Genomic DNA, 16,879 nt, shown 5'->3' with positions numbered 1-16,879 from the left:
GGACGCGAGCTGTCTGATGCTGTCGCGAACGAGGAAGAGGTCGCGTGCTAGAGCTGCTCTCGGGCCGCGAACGTCTGAGCTAGGATCAGGAACACCTTGGGCTGAAGCTGATCGGGGACGCGAGCTGGAACAATTGCGAAAACAAGAGACGCGATCGGGGTTTAGGGTTCGTCGGATCGCCGGCTAGGGTTAGGGTTTTAGGGTTTTTCGATTTGGGTATTAGCTTAGGGATTTAGCGTTTCGTGCTGATAACGTGTTATAAAAGTAATGAAAAAGTCTCTCTTTCTTTATAACATAAAAGTTCTTTATATAGGAGATTACACCGTCATAGATAAATGGAAAGATTACAAATCATAATCTCTTGGTTATGAGCCATCCACGATCTGGTTCATAACACTAAGAATATTTTATTTTGACGACAGTGTTTTGTATACTGCAAGATACAAATAAATAGAAAAAACTATAATACTTTCTCAAAAAAAGTATAATATTGATCTCATGCAATAAAATGTGCCGATAAGAAAGTCAAAATAAAATCATCCTAGGATCTTTTTAATTGTAGCCCATGATCACATAATACATAAATGAGATTTGAAGTTTCATATCATTTATCTTTAGTCACAACTCACAAAGGTCTTTTGATTAGTTAATGTTTTCCTTCTGTCACAACGTGTTTTTGATTAATTTATGTAGAGTATTACTATATATCAACTATCTGAATTCAATATAATAAACAAGTCATCAATGATTCTGTAGAATGGAAAAGGACTTGCTTTCAGTCTCCTCTCTGGATCTGATCCATTGTATTGTCTTTGTATCTTACATTCACCTAACTTTACATTTTTATGGCTTCACTGGATTGTTTGAAGGAAAGAAAAACAGTGATGGTGTTTTTCAGTTTTAACGAGATCAAGAAGAAGGAGACTCTGATTGGACTTGTGTTGGGACAGATCCTCTCCCTCCTCTCTACTTCCATTGGCTTCACAACCTCTGAGCTCGTCAGAAAAGGTTTTCACCTTTAATTTTCAATCCATTACTTTAATATTACATATTAATGGCTTACAAATTACGAAATCTTCTCGGTATCAATGCTCCAACATCACAGTCGTTCCTAGGTTATGTGTTACTAGCAATTGTATATGGAAGTATAATGCTATATCGAAGCTCTGTAATTAAGGTTAATGTTACTTACTAACTTTTGATCATGGGAGTACTAATAAGTGTGTATTAAAAATTGCGTTATTGAAATTTGAACTAGCAAATCTTTCTAAGCACATTCAATGCAAAATTGTTGTAGGCCAAATGGTACTACTATTTCCTGCTTGCGCTAGTTGATGTCGAAAGGAACTTTCTTGGTGAGTGTTTTAACTGACAAACTCTTCTTTAGTCTCAGTAATTCTTAGTATGTATGTTAACTCGAGCTTGAGAGTTGATGCTGCTATAGTGAAAGTTATCAGTTATTTTTTTCTGTCTTGTGGTTAAGTATTATGAGATTTTGCTTTTACAGTGGTAAAGGCATTTCAGAACACATCAATGACAAGTGTCATGTTACTGGACTGCTGGGCGATCCCGTGCGTTTTGGTGTTGACTTGGGTTTTTCTAAAGACAAGATACAGTTTGATGAAGATCAGTGGTGTGGTTGTATGTATTCTTGGTGTTGTCATGGTCGTTTTTTCAGACGTACATGTAGGGGATCGATCTGGTAATAATGCAAACTGATTCATTACTTCTCTTGTGTCTGTTTTCATTCTTCATAGTTAATAACACTCGCATATTATGGCGGCATTTTTCAGGAGGAAGAGATCCTGTAAAAGGAGATTTTCTTGTGATAGCTGCAGCAACCTTGTATGCTATCAGTAATACCAGTGAGGTAAGCAAGTGTTTAATCTCATACTCAAAATATGTTATGGATTTGGGGAGTAGATGTGTAGCTCTGACCTCCTTGTTCCTCTGTTATAGGAATTTTTTTTGTGAAGAAGGCAGACAGAGTTGAACTCATGTCCTTTGTGGGCCTTTTCGGTGCAATCATTGGTGCAATTCAGATGTATCCTTCAAATGAAAAAGGCTAAGACATTTTTCCTTTAAATTTATGTCTATCAAAGAGGTTGTTCCTTGACTTGATCCATAGAAGCATATTTGAACGTGATGCGCTCACTGCTATTCACTGGTCTACTTGGGCTGTAAGTTTTACTGCTTTAAATTTCTGTTATTCAGAGACTTTCTCTTTTAGGAAAACAAACTCTAATGTCTTCACGTTGATATGTCCGTTTACTTTCATGCTTCTGAAAATATGGTCTTCTTAGACCAATGGTACAGCAATGTTCACTCTCTCACTACTCACATCAGACATGTGGGCGGTTCTGATCCGCATTTTCGCTTACCATGAGAAGGTTAGCTCCCTTTGTATTTTAAACATCAGGAAACACTTACATTTCTGTCAGTTGAAACAAATGCGTGTGATCATGTGGCTTCTACTATACATGTTAGGTTGATTGGCTCTATTATTTGGCATTTGCTACTACAGCTATTGGACTGATCATATATTCAGTGTACAGTCTTTTCTCCATCTTTCTTCAACTCCATTATATGTTCTTCACTTCAGAGATCAGTATTCTTAACCCCTTGTGTTCCCTTTACGTGATTGTAGAAGTAGAGTGCACTAGAATGTCTGGTTCAGCATCTGAGACCGTGGGAGAAAATGAAGATGAAAAACTAGAGTTTTGCATCATCCAAATGACATGAATTGTAAGAACATACCTCTGTTCCATAGAGGGAGAGAAGCTCTATTCCCACAATCTCTAATCTATATACACTTGAACTCATATCGTTCTCTTCATGTCTGGAAGTAGTGCTTGTATTATCATCACCTGAAAACAAATATCCAAACCGAAAGTTATACAATGTACATTCCAGCACATCTGTAAGTTATACTTCAAAACACCTTGAACCTCCCAGCTATAGTCATCTCTGAAAGTTTATGAGAGTTAATGATAGTTTATGAGAATTGTTTGAGAGATTTTGGTGAAGAACTAAGAGAGATATGTGAGAGAATCCAAAAGAGAGACAAGAATACGTGAGGAACATTTTTTCTTAATTTGTTTATGTGTACAAAGAAGGGTATTTATAGTCAAACCATAAATATAAAGGATATGAGAAAATTATAAAGAGATAAGGCTCCAACAACTATATTTTGAATTTTGAATTTTGGACTGTAGTGAACACTGCTCGCAATTCCCTACAGCACCAAAGTGCCTAATGCAGGTTTATCAAAGCTCCCACTTTGGTGCTGTAGGTAATCTGTCTTTTTTTTCAAAGTGTTCAATGTAGCTTTCTCAGAGTGTCCACTTCATTGCTGTAGGTAGACTCAACCTCTTTAGTTATTTCCTTCTTCTTTTGCTTCCATCTCAACACTCTTGCTCTTTATTATTTTCATGTCAACACTCCCCCTCAAGTTTGACCATAGGGACTTGGTCAAGCTTGGAAACCATGAAACATTCTCTCATTAAAAACTTTACTTGGGAAAAACCACTTAGGATAAAAACCAAGCAAAAGAAAAAGAGTAGAACACTTCATGACAAGAGGATCAGTGACAAGAGAGGTCTATGAGTCCAAGCTTAGGATGAATGAACTCACAAACCTTGCTGCTAGCTGCCTTGGTGAATATGTTAGCTAGTTGATCTTCACTTCTTGTGTAGCATGGAAGAATCACTTGCTGTTCCACTGCATGTCTCACCTTGTGGCAGTCCACTTCTATGTGTTTTGTCATCTCATGAAAGACTGAGTTGGATGCAATGTGTATTGCTGCCTTGTTGTCACAATGCATAGTCATTGGTGTATTGATCTCAATACCCAAGTCCCTTAGCAGTCCCTTGATCCATATAAGCTCACTTGTGAGCTTCCTCATTGATCTGTACTCTACCTCAGCACTTGAGCAAGACACCATCTTCTGCTTCTTGCTCTTCCATGTGACAAGGTTTCCTCCAATGAAGGTGCAGTAGCATGTAGTTGATCTCCTATCAACTCTGTCTCCAGCCCAATTAGCATCACAATACCCAACAACTTCAGTACTCTTGTTACATGTCATCCATACTCCTTGGCCAGGCACCTCTCTTAGGTACCTTAAGATCATCTCCACCATATTCCAATGATGCACCTTAGGAGCTCTCATGTGTTGACTCACTTGATTCACAGCAAAGCACACATCTGGTCTTGTGATGGTTAGATAGATGAGCTTGCCCACCATTCTTCTATACTTCTTGATATCTCCAAATGGTGTAGACTCATACTCCCCCTCTCTCAGCACCTTGTATCCTTCTTCTAATGAAGTATTGGCCTTTTTACTCCCAAGATTTCCTGCCTCATTTAAAATATCAAGTGTGTACTTCCTTTGAAATAAGAATAACCCCTCTTTAGAGCGGCAAATCTCAATCCCAAGAAAATACTTCAACTCTCCCAAATCTTTGACATCTAAGGCATTTTTAAGAAAGGTTTTAGTTGAGAGAATACTTTCCTTATTGCTACCAGTGATGATAATGTCATCCACATAGACTAAGATGATCACAATACCTTGTTTACTAGTTAATGTGAAGAGGGTGTGATCAGCTTCTGAATTTACAAAGCCTCTTCCATTGAGGGTGGTGCTCAACATATGGTACCAAGCCTTTGGAGATTGCTTCAAGCCATAAATTGCCTTCTTTAATCTGAGAACATTTTTTGGCTTCACTATGTTCTCAAGACCATGAGGTAGTCTCATGTAGACTTCATCCTCCAATTCTCCTTGAAGAAAGGCATTCTTCACATCCATCTACCATAAATCCCACTCAAGATTGACAGCAAGAGACAAGAGAATCTTTATAGTGTGAAGCTTGGCCACTGGTGAAAAAGTATCTAGATAATCTTCACCATATACTTGAGTATATCCCCTTGCAACCAGTCTTGTCTTCTTTCTTTCTGGTTTTCCATTGGCTCCATACTTGATAGTGTAGATAAGCCGGCTTGTCACTGTCTTCTTTCCTCTTGGAAGTTCAGTCTCAAACCATGTATCATCTCCAACAGATTCTCTCCCCTCCTTGTGTTGCATAGCTTCTTCATATGTTCTTGGAATGTATTCCTGATCCAATTAACTGATGAAGACTTGATGCTCTTCTGGATATTGAGATACTACACTTATTGGGTGAGCTACAGCTTCAGCATTGAAGTAAACTCTTGTGTTGATTCAGTGTGAAGGTTTCCTGATCCTTGTACTCCTTTGTATCTGCTCAAGTTCTGCTTCATTTCCTACACTTGGCGCCTCTACTTGAGTCTCATCATCTGATTCTGATGGCATCTCATCTTGATCATGAGCTACTGAGTTCTCTTCAGGTTGAGCTTGTGTAGACTGCTCAACATTTCTACTGCCCCCCTCATGATCAAGATGAGTGCTCTCAACACTATCTGCTGCAGTAGATGGTACATATTCAGGGACAGGTTCCACCCTTGGTAGAGAAGGCATACTGATTCTCAGGCTCTCCATTACTCTCCTAAGGTTGTTTGCTCTATCTGAGGCTGATTGAGAAAGATCTTTGAGCTCATCCCAACTCTTTCCATCATAATAGCCTATGGATTCTACAAACTTCACATCCCTTGATATCAAGACTCTCCTAGTCTCTGGAACAAAGCATTTGTAGCCCTTTTGGTGAGGAGAATAGCCAATAAACACTGCCCTGGTGCTTCTATGCGCCAGCTTATCTCTTTGCTCTCCTGGAATCAAGACAAAACACAAGCACCCAAACACACGTATATGCTCTATGGATGGTTTAGTTTTGTTCAGTACCTGATATGGAGATTGATCTTGAAAGATCCTGGTAGGTATCCTATTGATCAAGTAGCAGGCAGTAAGGACATCATCTCCCCAATATATTTTGGGCATGCTTGTATGGAACATCATGCTCCTTGCAACCTCCATGAGATGTCTATTTTTTCTCAAAGCTACTCCATTTTGTTGTGGAGTGTATGGACAACTAGTTTGATGGATCATCCCATATTTGGCCAAGTGTTGTTTAAAAGCATTGCTTGTGTATTATCCTCCATTATCTGATCTCAAAATTTTTATTTTGGCATTGAAATGGTTAGATACATAATTTTGAAAATTTATGAAAGCTTCTAAGACCCTATCTTTAGATTGCATCAGTGTGATCAAAGTATATTTTGATTTTTCATCTATAAAAGTCACAAAACAGTTATGATGCTCTCTAGATAAACATGGCGCAATCCATACATCAGAGTGAATCAGGTCAAAGCAATTTTCATAAAGAGTACTTGATCTAGAGAAAACAGATTTACAATGTTTGCGTAAGATACAAGCCTCACAATCATTCTTAAAGGAAATACTAGGCAACATGATGTTTAAAGCCCTAGAATGAGGATGTCCTAATCTAGCATGCCACAATACATCTTTAGAGAAATCAGAAATGGAATTTAAAGCATGGGATAAATCGGCACCAAGCTTAGTATTTTCAAGCAAGTACAAGTCTCCCTTGGTGACACCTTTGCCAAGCAACCTACTAGTTTCAATATCCTAAAAATAGACATCATTAGGAGTGAAAGTAACACTGCAATTCAAGTCATTAGTAGCTCTTTTAACTGATAACAAGTTTGAGGTGAAGCTAGGCATATAGAAAGCTTTAGAATCTTTGTTAAACAACCTAAGATTACATACTCCTTTAATTGGTACTCTTTCACCATTAGCTATTGTAACATTTCCTAAGGCAGGGACAATGTTTTTAATCAATTTTAAATCACTGATCATGTGGTGACTAGCTCCTGAATCTATAACTAAAGGTTTTGTCAAATTAAATTTAGTTATAGCATTCAAGGAAGTTCCACAAGCAATAGCATGTAAAGAGGTACCAAGTAAGTTACCAGAGTTATCCTTAAGGAGCTTGATGAGAGCCTCAATATCAGATCTCCTGATGGTCTCATCTTGAGTGTTCCTTAAAGTTGAGCCACTGCTGGAAGCTCTTCCTTTGTTCTCACAAACTTCATTGGTCTGGCGCATGCTGCCTTGTACAGATGGCTCACCAATATCACAAGAGAAGTTTGCTTTGGCATCATTGTAATCTGTCCTGAACTTCTGTGGCTTGAGATGGGGATGGAGTATCCAGCACTTGTACTTTCCATGGCCTTTCTTCTTGCAATGATCACAAATCCACACCTTCTTGTCTTCAGCTTTGTAAGAACTTTTGTTTGCTACTCCATCAGCCTGGTTTGCAAGCACCAGATCTTTCTTTCCTCCTCCAAAGAGATCAACTGAGCCTTTCTCCTTGTGAATCTCAGAGCATACCTCATCTAGAGAAGGTAGCTCCTTATTCCTTAGGATGTGCTTGATGAGGTCACCATAGCTTGGATGGAGGGTAAGTAGCAAAGCAAAGACCTTGTCTTGCTCTCTCCTTTGATTAAGCACATCAGGATCAATAGTTGATGGCCTGAGCATCTCAAGTTCAGCCCACAAGGATCTGAACTTCCCAAAATGTTTATCAAAATCATTGTCCTCTTGACTAAGAGTATTGATAGCCCTCCTGACTTCAAAGAATCTACTGATGTTGGAATTGTTTTCATATACCTTCTGAAGTGTATCCCACAACTCTTTGGAAGTTTCACAATAGGAGTAACCTTCCTGAAGTGAGGGGTCAAGACTGTGCTGAAGAATGGACAACACCAACTGATCCTCTTGACATTTCTTCTTGGCGCCAACAACAACAACAACAACCTCTTTGCCATCCTCTCCTAGGATAGTCTTCTTTTGTGGCCTGCCTTCTTCAACAGTCTCACAAAGCCCTCTGCCTCCAAGAGCTGTCTTTGCAAGCCTTGCCTAATGTAGATAGTTAGCTCCTTTAAGAATAACTGGAATCACCACCATTCTTGAGTTTTCTCCTGAATCCATCAAGAATCACAAGAACACAACTGGAAAAATTCAAGAACAGATCAAGAACAGAGGAGAGATAAAACCAGAGCAATTTGCGGAAGAGATTTAGGTTTCAAGAGCTTGTGGCTCTGATACCATGAAAGTTTATGAGAGTTAATGAGAGTTTATGAGAATTTTTTGAGAGATTTTGGTGAAGAATTAAGAGAGATATGTGAAGGAATCCAAGAGAGGGAGACAAGAATATTTGAGGAACATTTTTCCTTAATTTGTTTATGTGTACAAAGAATGGTATTTGTAGCCAAACCATAAATACAAAAGATATGAGAAAATTATAAAGAGATAAGGCTCCAACAGCTATATTTCCAACAGCTATTTTTTGAATTTTGAATTTTGGGCTGTAGTGAACAGTGCTCGCAAATCCCTACAGCACCAAAGTTCCCAATGCAGGTTTATCAAAGCTCCCACTTTGGTGCTGTAGGTAATCTGCTTTTTTCTTCAAAGTGTTCAATGTAGCTTTCTTAGAGTGCCCACTTCATTGCTGTAAGTAGACTCAACCTCTTTAATTATTTCCTTCTTCTTTTGCTTCCATCTCAACACTCTTGCTCTTTATTCTCTTCATGTCAACAATCTCTATCTTCCGAGAGAAACAATCTTCTTATATAGGATTCCTCGTCAAGGAAAGCGGGCCTCAGGCATCCGAGTATTGAAACACCATTAGATGGATAGTCCATTTTCTTGTCATAGTCCATGCTGATGGCCTGCATGATTGCAAACACAATGTTCCAAGTTTATGCAAAGCATGACATTTTGATTATCGTTTTTATTCATCATTATATTGAATTGTAAGGACCTTCGACATGTGTTTGGGAAAGTAAATAGGATGAACCCCGTTGGAAGTGAGGCATTCCGCAATCTACTGGAATATCTCTAGCTTCACAATCCATAATCTGCTCAAAGTAAATGAGCAATAGACTTGGCATGTTTTTGCAAGTAAACTAAGATAATACAAGAGATTCAACCTACCTCGAAATAATGTTCATAAAAAATGGTTTGGTCAAGATTACCGATTTCAGATATGTTATAATCCTCATGGAGCCATGCCATTACCTATCTGAGTCTAATCTTTCTTTAGTTTAGATGTTAATCTATTGAACTCTTAAAATGGGATTGGTGGAATCTTTTTGATGAATAATCCGAAGTAAGCAATTTAACCAGGACTTGTGGTCTGGTGACCAGGATAACTCTGTATAGTTCCCAAAAAAAAGTAAGCAATTTGACCATCTTGACAAAAATGATTGAAGGTTTTGTGGGGTAATAAAGTAGGTCTCAAAATTTGGAGATTTGAATTACTTTATAGAGTTTGAGATTTAAATCGTTTAACGTAATTTAATTTTAAGATTATAAAGTAGATATAGTCGTTGTAAACTAATATGATTGAATTTGATTATAGATTTAATATTCAATGGATTTCTTATATTCATTAATTTGTTTTTGTGTTTGTAATATTGTCTCAATACATATGGAGCAGCCAAGAGATAACGTTATTTATTTTGTTTAAAATGATATAAATTATTGAAATAATTATTTAAAAATCATGTAAAGTTTCGACTGAGTATGGCCTTCTAACCATAACAACATATTTTGTTAGGAACTCATAGTCTCATTTCTATGACTTCCTTTCTAGCTGCTTGTATACTGACAATTTTTTTTTTTGTATTTAGTTATTTTTCTAAGCCATTTTTTATTTTGGTGTAAACTAAATGTTGTAATAGAAATATATTCTCCATAAACATAAATATATATTAATTTTTTGGGATTAATTTCCATTGATGTTATTTTTTATTCTAAAACTTTACAAAATTGGAACTAAATATTATTTATATTAAAGTTTGTATTCATATTCGACATTTTATTTTATAAATAAAACATAAACAAAGTTGGCAGGCTTTTCTACCGAATTACTTTACATGGTTATTATTATATCTCATTTATTATAAAGTTTTAAATAGGTTTTAGATACACATACATACGTCACTGACCAAAAAACATATCCTAATCAGCTTATGTGACCAATTTGTCAAGGAAGTACTTTGCTCCGAAATTTTGTCTGATTTCCCATGCTTTTGAGTTTTGCCACCTGGCAAGGTCATGACACGGTTCCGGCCTATCCAGATCTTAGCAATAGAGTTGGAGTTTTCTTGGTGTTAGTTAATATACACAACTAGGATCGGCCCGTCCTATGGATGAAAAATTATTATAAAAATTATTTTAAATGAATTTGTATTAACTTATGAAACATTTAAAATTATTATGTATTGAAAATAATATTATAAACAAAAAATAATGGAAATAATTCTGAGATCATATTGTTATTGTTAATAAATATTTTTGATTTGAATTAAAATGACAACAATTTTCATTATTCTCTATCGTTAAATAATACAATATTAACAAAAATAATTAAAAAATGTAATAATAGAAATATTCTTATTATTTCTATTTCAATTTGACATAGTAAAAATATAAAGTTTATACAAATAATACTATATTTATTTCAAGAAGCTTCAAATTTTTAAAAACGTTAACATAATTTTTTTTTCTAAAGAACCTACAGTCCAGTAAGTAAAGAGCCTTTGTATTGTTGTCAGTTTGTCACCATATAAATCCGGCTAATCTGTAATAAAACACACAAATCATTATACAGAAAAGATAATGAAAATCAAATTCACGCTCTCTAGAAGTTAACTGAGTGTACCTGCCAACCAGCTTCTATGCTGTTAAGATACTTTCTGAATAAGTCACTGAGAAGACATATCTGCGAGAAGGTGAACTCGTACTGCTGCTGTATTTTTGGCTCCCACACATTTATAGTTACTTTAGTTCCATAGTATTTATTTTTCCCCTTCCACATAAGATATAGCATTCTACAGTTCCAAAAACCAAAACAAATAACACATCTTAGATTAAGAAACAAGAAAAAAACTTTTAACTCTTCTGATGACCACTTTGGCTCATGAGGACATGTTCCTCAGATTTAGGAAATAAGAAACTTTTATACTTTTTCATGCCATATTTTTTGTTTGAACTTTCTCTCAAGACAACATCTTCCTCTGTCATGGTTCCTTCAGCACATTTACCATATCGATGACATAAGTGAGGGATATGTATGTCCTTTTAGTTTTGACTTCGTAAAGACACTTTGTTGTTATCAAAGAGTCCTCCATTAGGATACAATTTTTCAATTTTTTTTTGAGATTATACAACCTTCTTCGTAAAGACAAATTATTTCAATACTAAGATATGTTTTAAAAATAAAATATCTTAGAATCAATAAAAAGCATGTCAATTTCCCAAAAACTGAGCAACCTCACCTCTAAGTTGGAAGAACAACCCATAATTCAAATCAGCAAGTCGAACAGAGGAGTTAACTATTATAATGAGAAAATATCGAATGCTATTGGATTTTTGAGGATGATTCTCAAGAGATGAAGCTTTAGCGTTTTATAGGTAGAGATTCATTGCTAGGAAAAAAGGATACAGCGAAATACAATGAATGAGAAATCATGGAATCATTTATGAAGGTTGTTACGTAACGCTTTGGAAGATTACAACAGAAGACGAAAAGACGCAATTAAAGCTTGGCACAAAGGTTTTTCACGTCGATTTGATTCACTTTTTTTCTTGAACACCCGTCGATTTGATTCACTCAATTCATCATATCTCCTCCATAGCTGGTGTAGATCGAAGAGGACACGAGCCTTAATTTTTTGTCACCCCATCGGGGAAGACAACCTCTCTCCGTTGGGACAATTAAATGTTTAGAAGCCTATTAACATGTGAACAAACGAAATATAACTCGATTAAATGAAACGCAGAGTTTTACTTATCTGAACACGTGTCAGTTCCAGAACGCTTAATTTTCTGACGTGGCATCCTAGGTGGCAGCATAGGAGAGAAGCAAACATATTTATATATATATATATAGATAGATGGCGGTTTTAACGCCTAGCTCATCGAGAAGAGAAGTTTCTGCAATCTGAAGAATTTTCTCAGATTCTTTCATCATAATCACGTGCTGCGAAATCAAATCGGTCGTATTTCCTGCAGTATCAGTGATGACAACAAACGGGTTCTTCAAGTACTTCCAATCCAAGCTAGCCGCTCTACACCAGGATACATATATGTAGTTCTGTAAATCATATTTTCGTACAGCACTCCTCTTCTTATTTGTTATAGGGTTTCAAATTTCCTGAAGGCATCACATCTAACACACCAACAACCTAAGGCTCAAGCCCATGTCTATTATCTGATCTGCCTCATCAAGAATTAGATCGTTGCGCTGACTGACCACGTCATACCGCCTCAATCAAACACCCTTGTGTTATCTTCAAACCCAGGTTTTGGCCAATGCTAGCTTCATCTCAGCCAATTAACCACCGAAAACAAATGAAACCACACCTGATGACGCAGCCGGATGAAAACGTAGTGGCAGTATTGTATCATCTCCAAGCCGAAGTAAAGCCATCATACCCAATCGACCTGTAAAATATTCTATAACACAGATGTGTTTTCCCAATCAAAGAGATAATCTATTATGATAATTTTTAAGATGAAGGATAGGCATGATGCTAAAGCACAATTCTACGTGGTTTAGTATATTATACAGTCAGTTAAACAAATTTATGTACTCATATTCACCATTCACCTGAAGAGAGAGATGTTTACCAGCTTGGAAAGAGAGAGATTTTTCCCTTTTTGATTTGGAGATAAAGAGTCTTCTTTCAAAATCTTGTCAATATGGTCTTTTCGTTTCACTGATTTGTCCATCTCTACAATCTTCTACGCGCTCCTCCTCTCAGTGATGCTCGCTCGCGCATGGGATCAAGCTATAATAAGATAGAGAGAGGGAGAGAGGCTAGAGTAAAAGGTTTATACCTTGAGATGATCAGAGGTGTTGCGAGATGATAATTTGGTTTCCGAAACTGTTAGGATTTTTGCAATAAATACAGGAACATATACGTTGAAGAGGAGAACCGGAAGCTGTAGAAACGATTGAATTTCCCAGATGAGTTTGAAGAAGACAAAGGCTATATAGATCATGACACGTAACAGGTTTCGGATGAAAGGTGGGCCAAATGATGGGCTAATGAATGGTAATAACAAAGTGGCCACGTTGAAACTAAAAGCCTGCTTTGGAGATATTTATTTGTTGTGATAGCTGATGATGTATTTTGATTTGCTGAATTTTAATGTCTATGTGGACTAGATTAATCCAATCTCGTAAATATAAGATTATTGAACAAATAAAATTATTATTGTAAGAAAAAAATAGTCGATACATACATGTGAATATGTAATGGTTAGGAAGCTATTGATTTTTTTTGCTTTTGTAAAATGAAAATTAAATTACAACAAGTAAATTATAATTATACTACGTGGTTGTCCACGATTTGGCGGATATAAACATCGTATGAAAATCATATATTATGTTTATAATTTTATAATTTTGAATAATTAATAACTATTAAAATAATCTTTTCATTTTAAATAGTTTAAAAATTAAAAGTCATGGTATTTGTCTTTGGTATTTTAAATAGTTTAAAAGTTCAAATAGTATACATTGCTTAGAAGCTACAATGTACTAACGTCAACTAAAATATATGTGAATTATCTTAGTCATTTCGTTATCAGTGTAAACAATCGTTTATTCCCACATTTCTTTAAGTGAAGTGTAGAACCACTCTTACTTATACATGATTTGTGCAGTTTTGATGTGAATGATATATCTTCTAAGAGTTATTGAAAAAATTTCCTTGATCAATCCATACAACGAAACTCCGACAAAAACCAGATTTTTTAGAGTGTAGAAGAGAGTAGAACCTGAAACTCACCCATTGCGATGGTTTATTTCTGACGCATGTTCATCACCGTGAATCATCTCTCTTCTTGTGGAATCCATGCTTAAAAAGCTACAAAAAGATTTTCTCAAACAATTGCTTCTCACAGTCTGACAGATTTGGTATTGGTAATTTAGTTGCACCTCTATTGTAATTTGAGTTTCCGTATTGTTGTTTGTTTTCCATTTCCATTCTGTTTTTTTTTATCTCATTGGATAACAAGTTTCGCTAGTATTTAACTATTTATTTCCTTTTTTTGGTTTTTAAACGTTTTATTAATCAAAATCAGTTTTCCATATTATTATCTTATCCCCTTTCAAATTTGGAACGAATTTTGACCATTTTCATTTCTTTTTTTAACAACTACCTTTTTCATTTCTTTATCTAGTAACCTAAGTATTTTTTCTGGCATTTTAAGCAATTTAAATAAGCATATTGTGTAGTAAGATTCTTAATTTATAATATGCATTAATTTCAAATAAAAATTTTAAAATGCTTATATTGTAAAAACATTTCTGCAAAATATTTCATAGCAATTTTGTTTTGAAGACAATATTTTGTATAATATATAAGGTAAAATTAAATAGATTAAAGTATAATGTTTATCTCTTTCGATAAATTTTGATGATAATGAAAGTTAATGAGAGTGATTGGTTGGAATGTCTCAAGTGTATTTAGATTTACTTTTTACTTAAAACCATAAAAATATTAATTTAGTTTTTAAAATGCAGTAAAAGAAATTTAAAAATGATGTAAATTCTATTTTCTAAAGCATTATTAGTAAAGTGTAGGAAAACTATATTTCATTTTTTCTTCTTTTTCTCAATTAATTCTTACACTTAGATCAGATACATCGACAAAAAAAAAATCTACGGACTATCTCAAATCGTTGTACGTCTTTGTTAATTATAATCCATGATCACATAAAAATGGGAAGTTTACTTAAATATACAAAATTTTAGGATAATTGACAAGAACCATACAATTTTTTTTTTATTACTGATATTTTTTAAATACTAAGCGTGTCTTTTTTTTACGTTATGAGAAAAAAACTTATTTACAAGAATGTTATTATTTTTCGCTGCCACATAAGCAAAAATCCGGCGCCAGGTAGAAATTATGTTCCGTGTTTTCATTAAGCCAGCCGTAATTCGCTACATACGTCGTTACGACTGATTTATATCTACATGTCGGCTGAATAAACAAACGCGGCTGAGTTACGAGGAAAATGCTGACTTAAGAACATAAACCAGCCGAACGGTACGGCTGAATTACAAAAATATGGCTGATTTATGAGATAAAGGCTGACTTACAGACAAAGGTTACGGCTGACTTATACATCGGCGGTTTGTTTTCTGGAAAATTTGGCTGAGTTGTAACTAAGAGACGGCTGAGTTATGTTTCTCCGGCTGAGTTAATGAATATCGACTGGCTGAGTTATATAATTTACGGCTGACTAATGTGATGTTGTTATGGCTGAGTTTATGATTAGTCGGCCGTAATAGGATGGATTAACAGTAAACTCAGCTCGGTTACGACTGACTTATTAGCGAAAGATTAATACTAGAATATCATTCATTTGACGGCTGATCTATGTGACGATACAACTGATTTATCGTTTTTCATCCTAATCACGGCTGATTAAGGATCAAAAGATTAATTACTGAAATATTTTCATGGTTCGGCTGACTTACATTGTAAATGAGAGCTGATTTACGGAGGCTGAGTTATATATTTGTTTTTCGGCTGATTAACCGATTTTCCATGTCATCCGCCATGTCATCAACTCGGATTTGCCATGTCATTGCTAACGAACTATTTTACAACTACGTTTGTCTGTCTGTTCATCTTTTTCTTCATCTTTTTCTTCATCTTCTTTATCTATCTATATATCTATCTTCTTCATCTTATTCTTCATCTTTCTCTGAGATCTTATGGATCCGGTAATTATTGTTTATGGTAACTGGATTAAGAAAAACATATATGTATTCAACGCTGACAGTAGAGAGTGTAGAGTTCTGCATTTAAATGAGAAAACAAAACATGAAGAATTCGCAAAGACTGTACTCGATGATTACAGATTGAATGAATTGAGAACAACAGATTGAATTCGCAACAACAGATATCTATTCAACGAACGACACTCCACCAGTTTACGGAGAACAAGGATGACGAAATGAATCGGAATGATAGAGCAAGAGAGACGATGAAAAGAATTGGGTTTTAATGTTTTGTATTACGGCTGGGTTTTGGGTTTTAATGTTTTACATTACGACTGAGTTATATAAACATGCTACAATTATATTGGGTTTTCTTGATTAGTATAACGGCTGAGGTATGGATCTTGATGTTTTCGTATTACGACTGAGTTATCGTTAATTTCTGCCTTATTTAACTTTTTAAACTCCTCGTGATTATCGTCTCCATGTTATAAATGGCCTCGATATTAGTTCTGAGCCTTCAAATCAAGAAAGACGAAATGTCCCATTATTATAAGGGTTTTAATATTATAAAAAAGGATTACCGTGAATGTTAAATCAGTTTTTAAATAGTAAAGTATCGTCTCGATGTTATAAAAGTCTCGATATTAGTTCTGAGCCGTATTTCCCACACTCAGCCGTCCCAAAGTATCAATCCTAAATCTCGATGGGCCATGATAAAACCCAAAATATTAACAGCTGAGTTATGTTAATATTAATGGCGGAGTTATATTATGAGTTAAATAATAAAGTATTACCGTCTCGATCTCTATGAAGGCGTCGATGTTATATTAATCAACATGGCTGAGTTATGTCAAATATCATTGTTTAATTATATGAACGTTACATTAATAGATTATTTCCCGATACTTGAATTGCCTGAAAAGATTCAGGCGTTAGTGGTTGAACGTGTGGCCGGTAACTCCTTCACAGATCTCTATGGCCTAAGAGCATCGTGCAAGACGATGAAGGCGTTAGCAAAGCAGAGCAGGGTAAACCATTTTTACGATGTGTTATCCGTTCCCAGGAGACTCAATATGCCTCCTGAGTTGTTTAAAACTTGCTACGCAGAGAGAAATCTAAGCACACTTTATATGAAG

The 16,879-nt window shown here is 35.4% G+C and overlaps 2 protein-coding genes across 4 annotated transcripts; one reads left to right on the top strand and one right to left on the bottom strand.

The window, feature by feature from the left end:
- The first annotated feature begins 884 nt into the window (after window positions 1-884).
- Window positions 885-2,742, top strand: LOC106370655 (solute carrier family 35 member F1-like). Its single transcript, XM_048759806.1, has 6 exons — window positions 885-1,008; window positions 1,508-1,702; window positions 1,794-1,870; window positions 2,103-2,180; window positions 2,304-2,390; window positions 2,488-2,742. The coding sequence occupies exons 1-6, from the start codon at window positions 885-887 to the stop codon at window positions 2,740-2,742; spliced, it is 816 nt and encodes a 271-aa protein (XP_048615763.1).
- Window positions 2,743-6,477: 3,735 nt separating this feature from the next.
- LOC106359129 lies at window positions 6,478-14,678 on the bottom strand. 3 transcript variants are annotated; one of them, XM_048761090.1, is made up of 3 exons: window positions 12,629-14,678; window positions 10,659-10,827; window positions 6,478-10,577 (listed from the first exon to the last, which is right to left on the bottom strand). In XM_048761090.1, the coding sequence occupies exon 3, from the start codon at window positions 7,469-7,471 to the stop codon at window positions 6,557-6,559; it is 915 nt and encodes a 304-aa protein (XP_048617047.1). In that variant the 5' UTR covers window positions 7,472-10,577; window positions 10,659-10,827; window positions 12,629-14,678; the 3' UTR covers window positions 6,478-6,556. The 3 variants fall into 3 exon arrangements, 1 of the variants encoding a protein (XP_048617047.1); XR_007325211.1 differs by lacking the exons at window positions 6,478-10,577; window positions 10,659-10,827 and adding an exon at window positions 11,386-12,454 and having other exon boundaries at window positions 12,609-14,678; XR_001272512.3 differs by lacking the exons at window positions 6,478-10,577; window positions 10,659-10,827 and adding an exon at window positions 11,386-12,454.
- Window positions 14,679-16,879: the final 2,201 nt, after the last annotated feature.

The sequence above is a fragment of the Brassica napus genome, chromosome C6 (genome assembly GCF_020379485.1).
Source record: "Brassica napus cultivar Da-Ae chromosome C6, Da-Ae, whole genome shotgun sequence".
In the NCBI taxonomy this organism is placed as follows: domain Eukaryota; kingdom Viridiplantae; phylum Streptophyta; class Magnoliopsida; order Brassicales; family Brassicaceae; genus Brassica; species Brassica napus.
The sequence above is the reverse complement of the archived record's forward strand: the minus strand, read 5'-3'. Positions and strand labels throughout refer to the sequence as shown.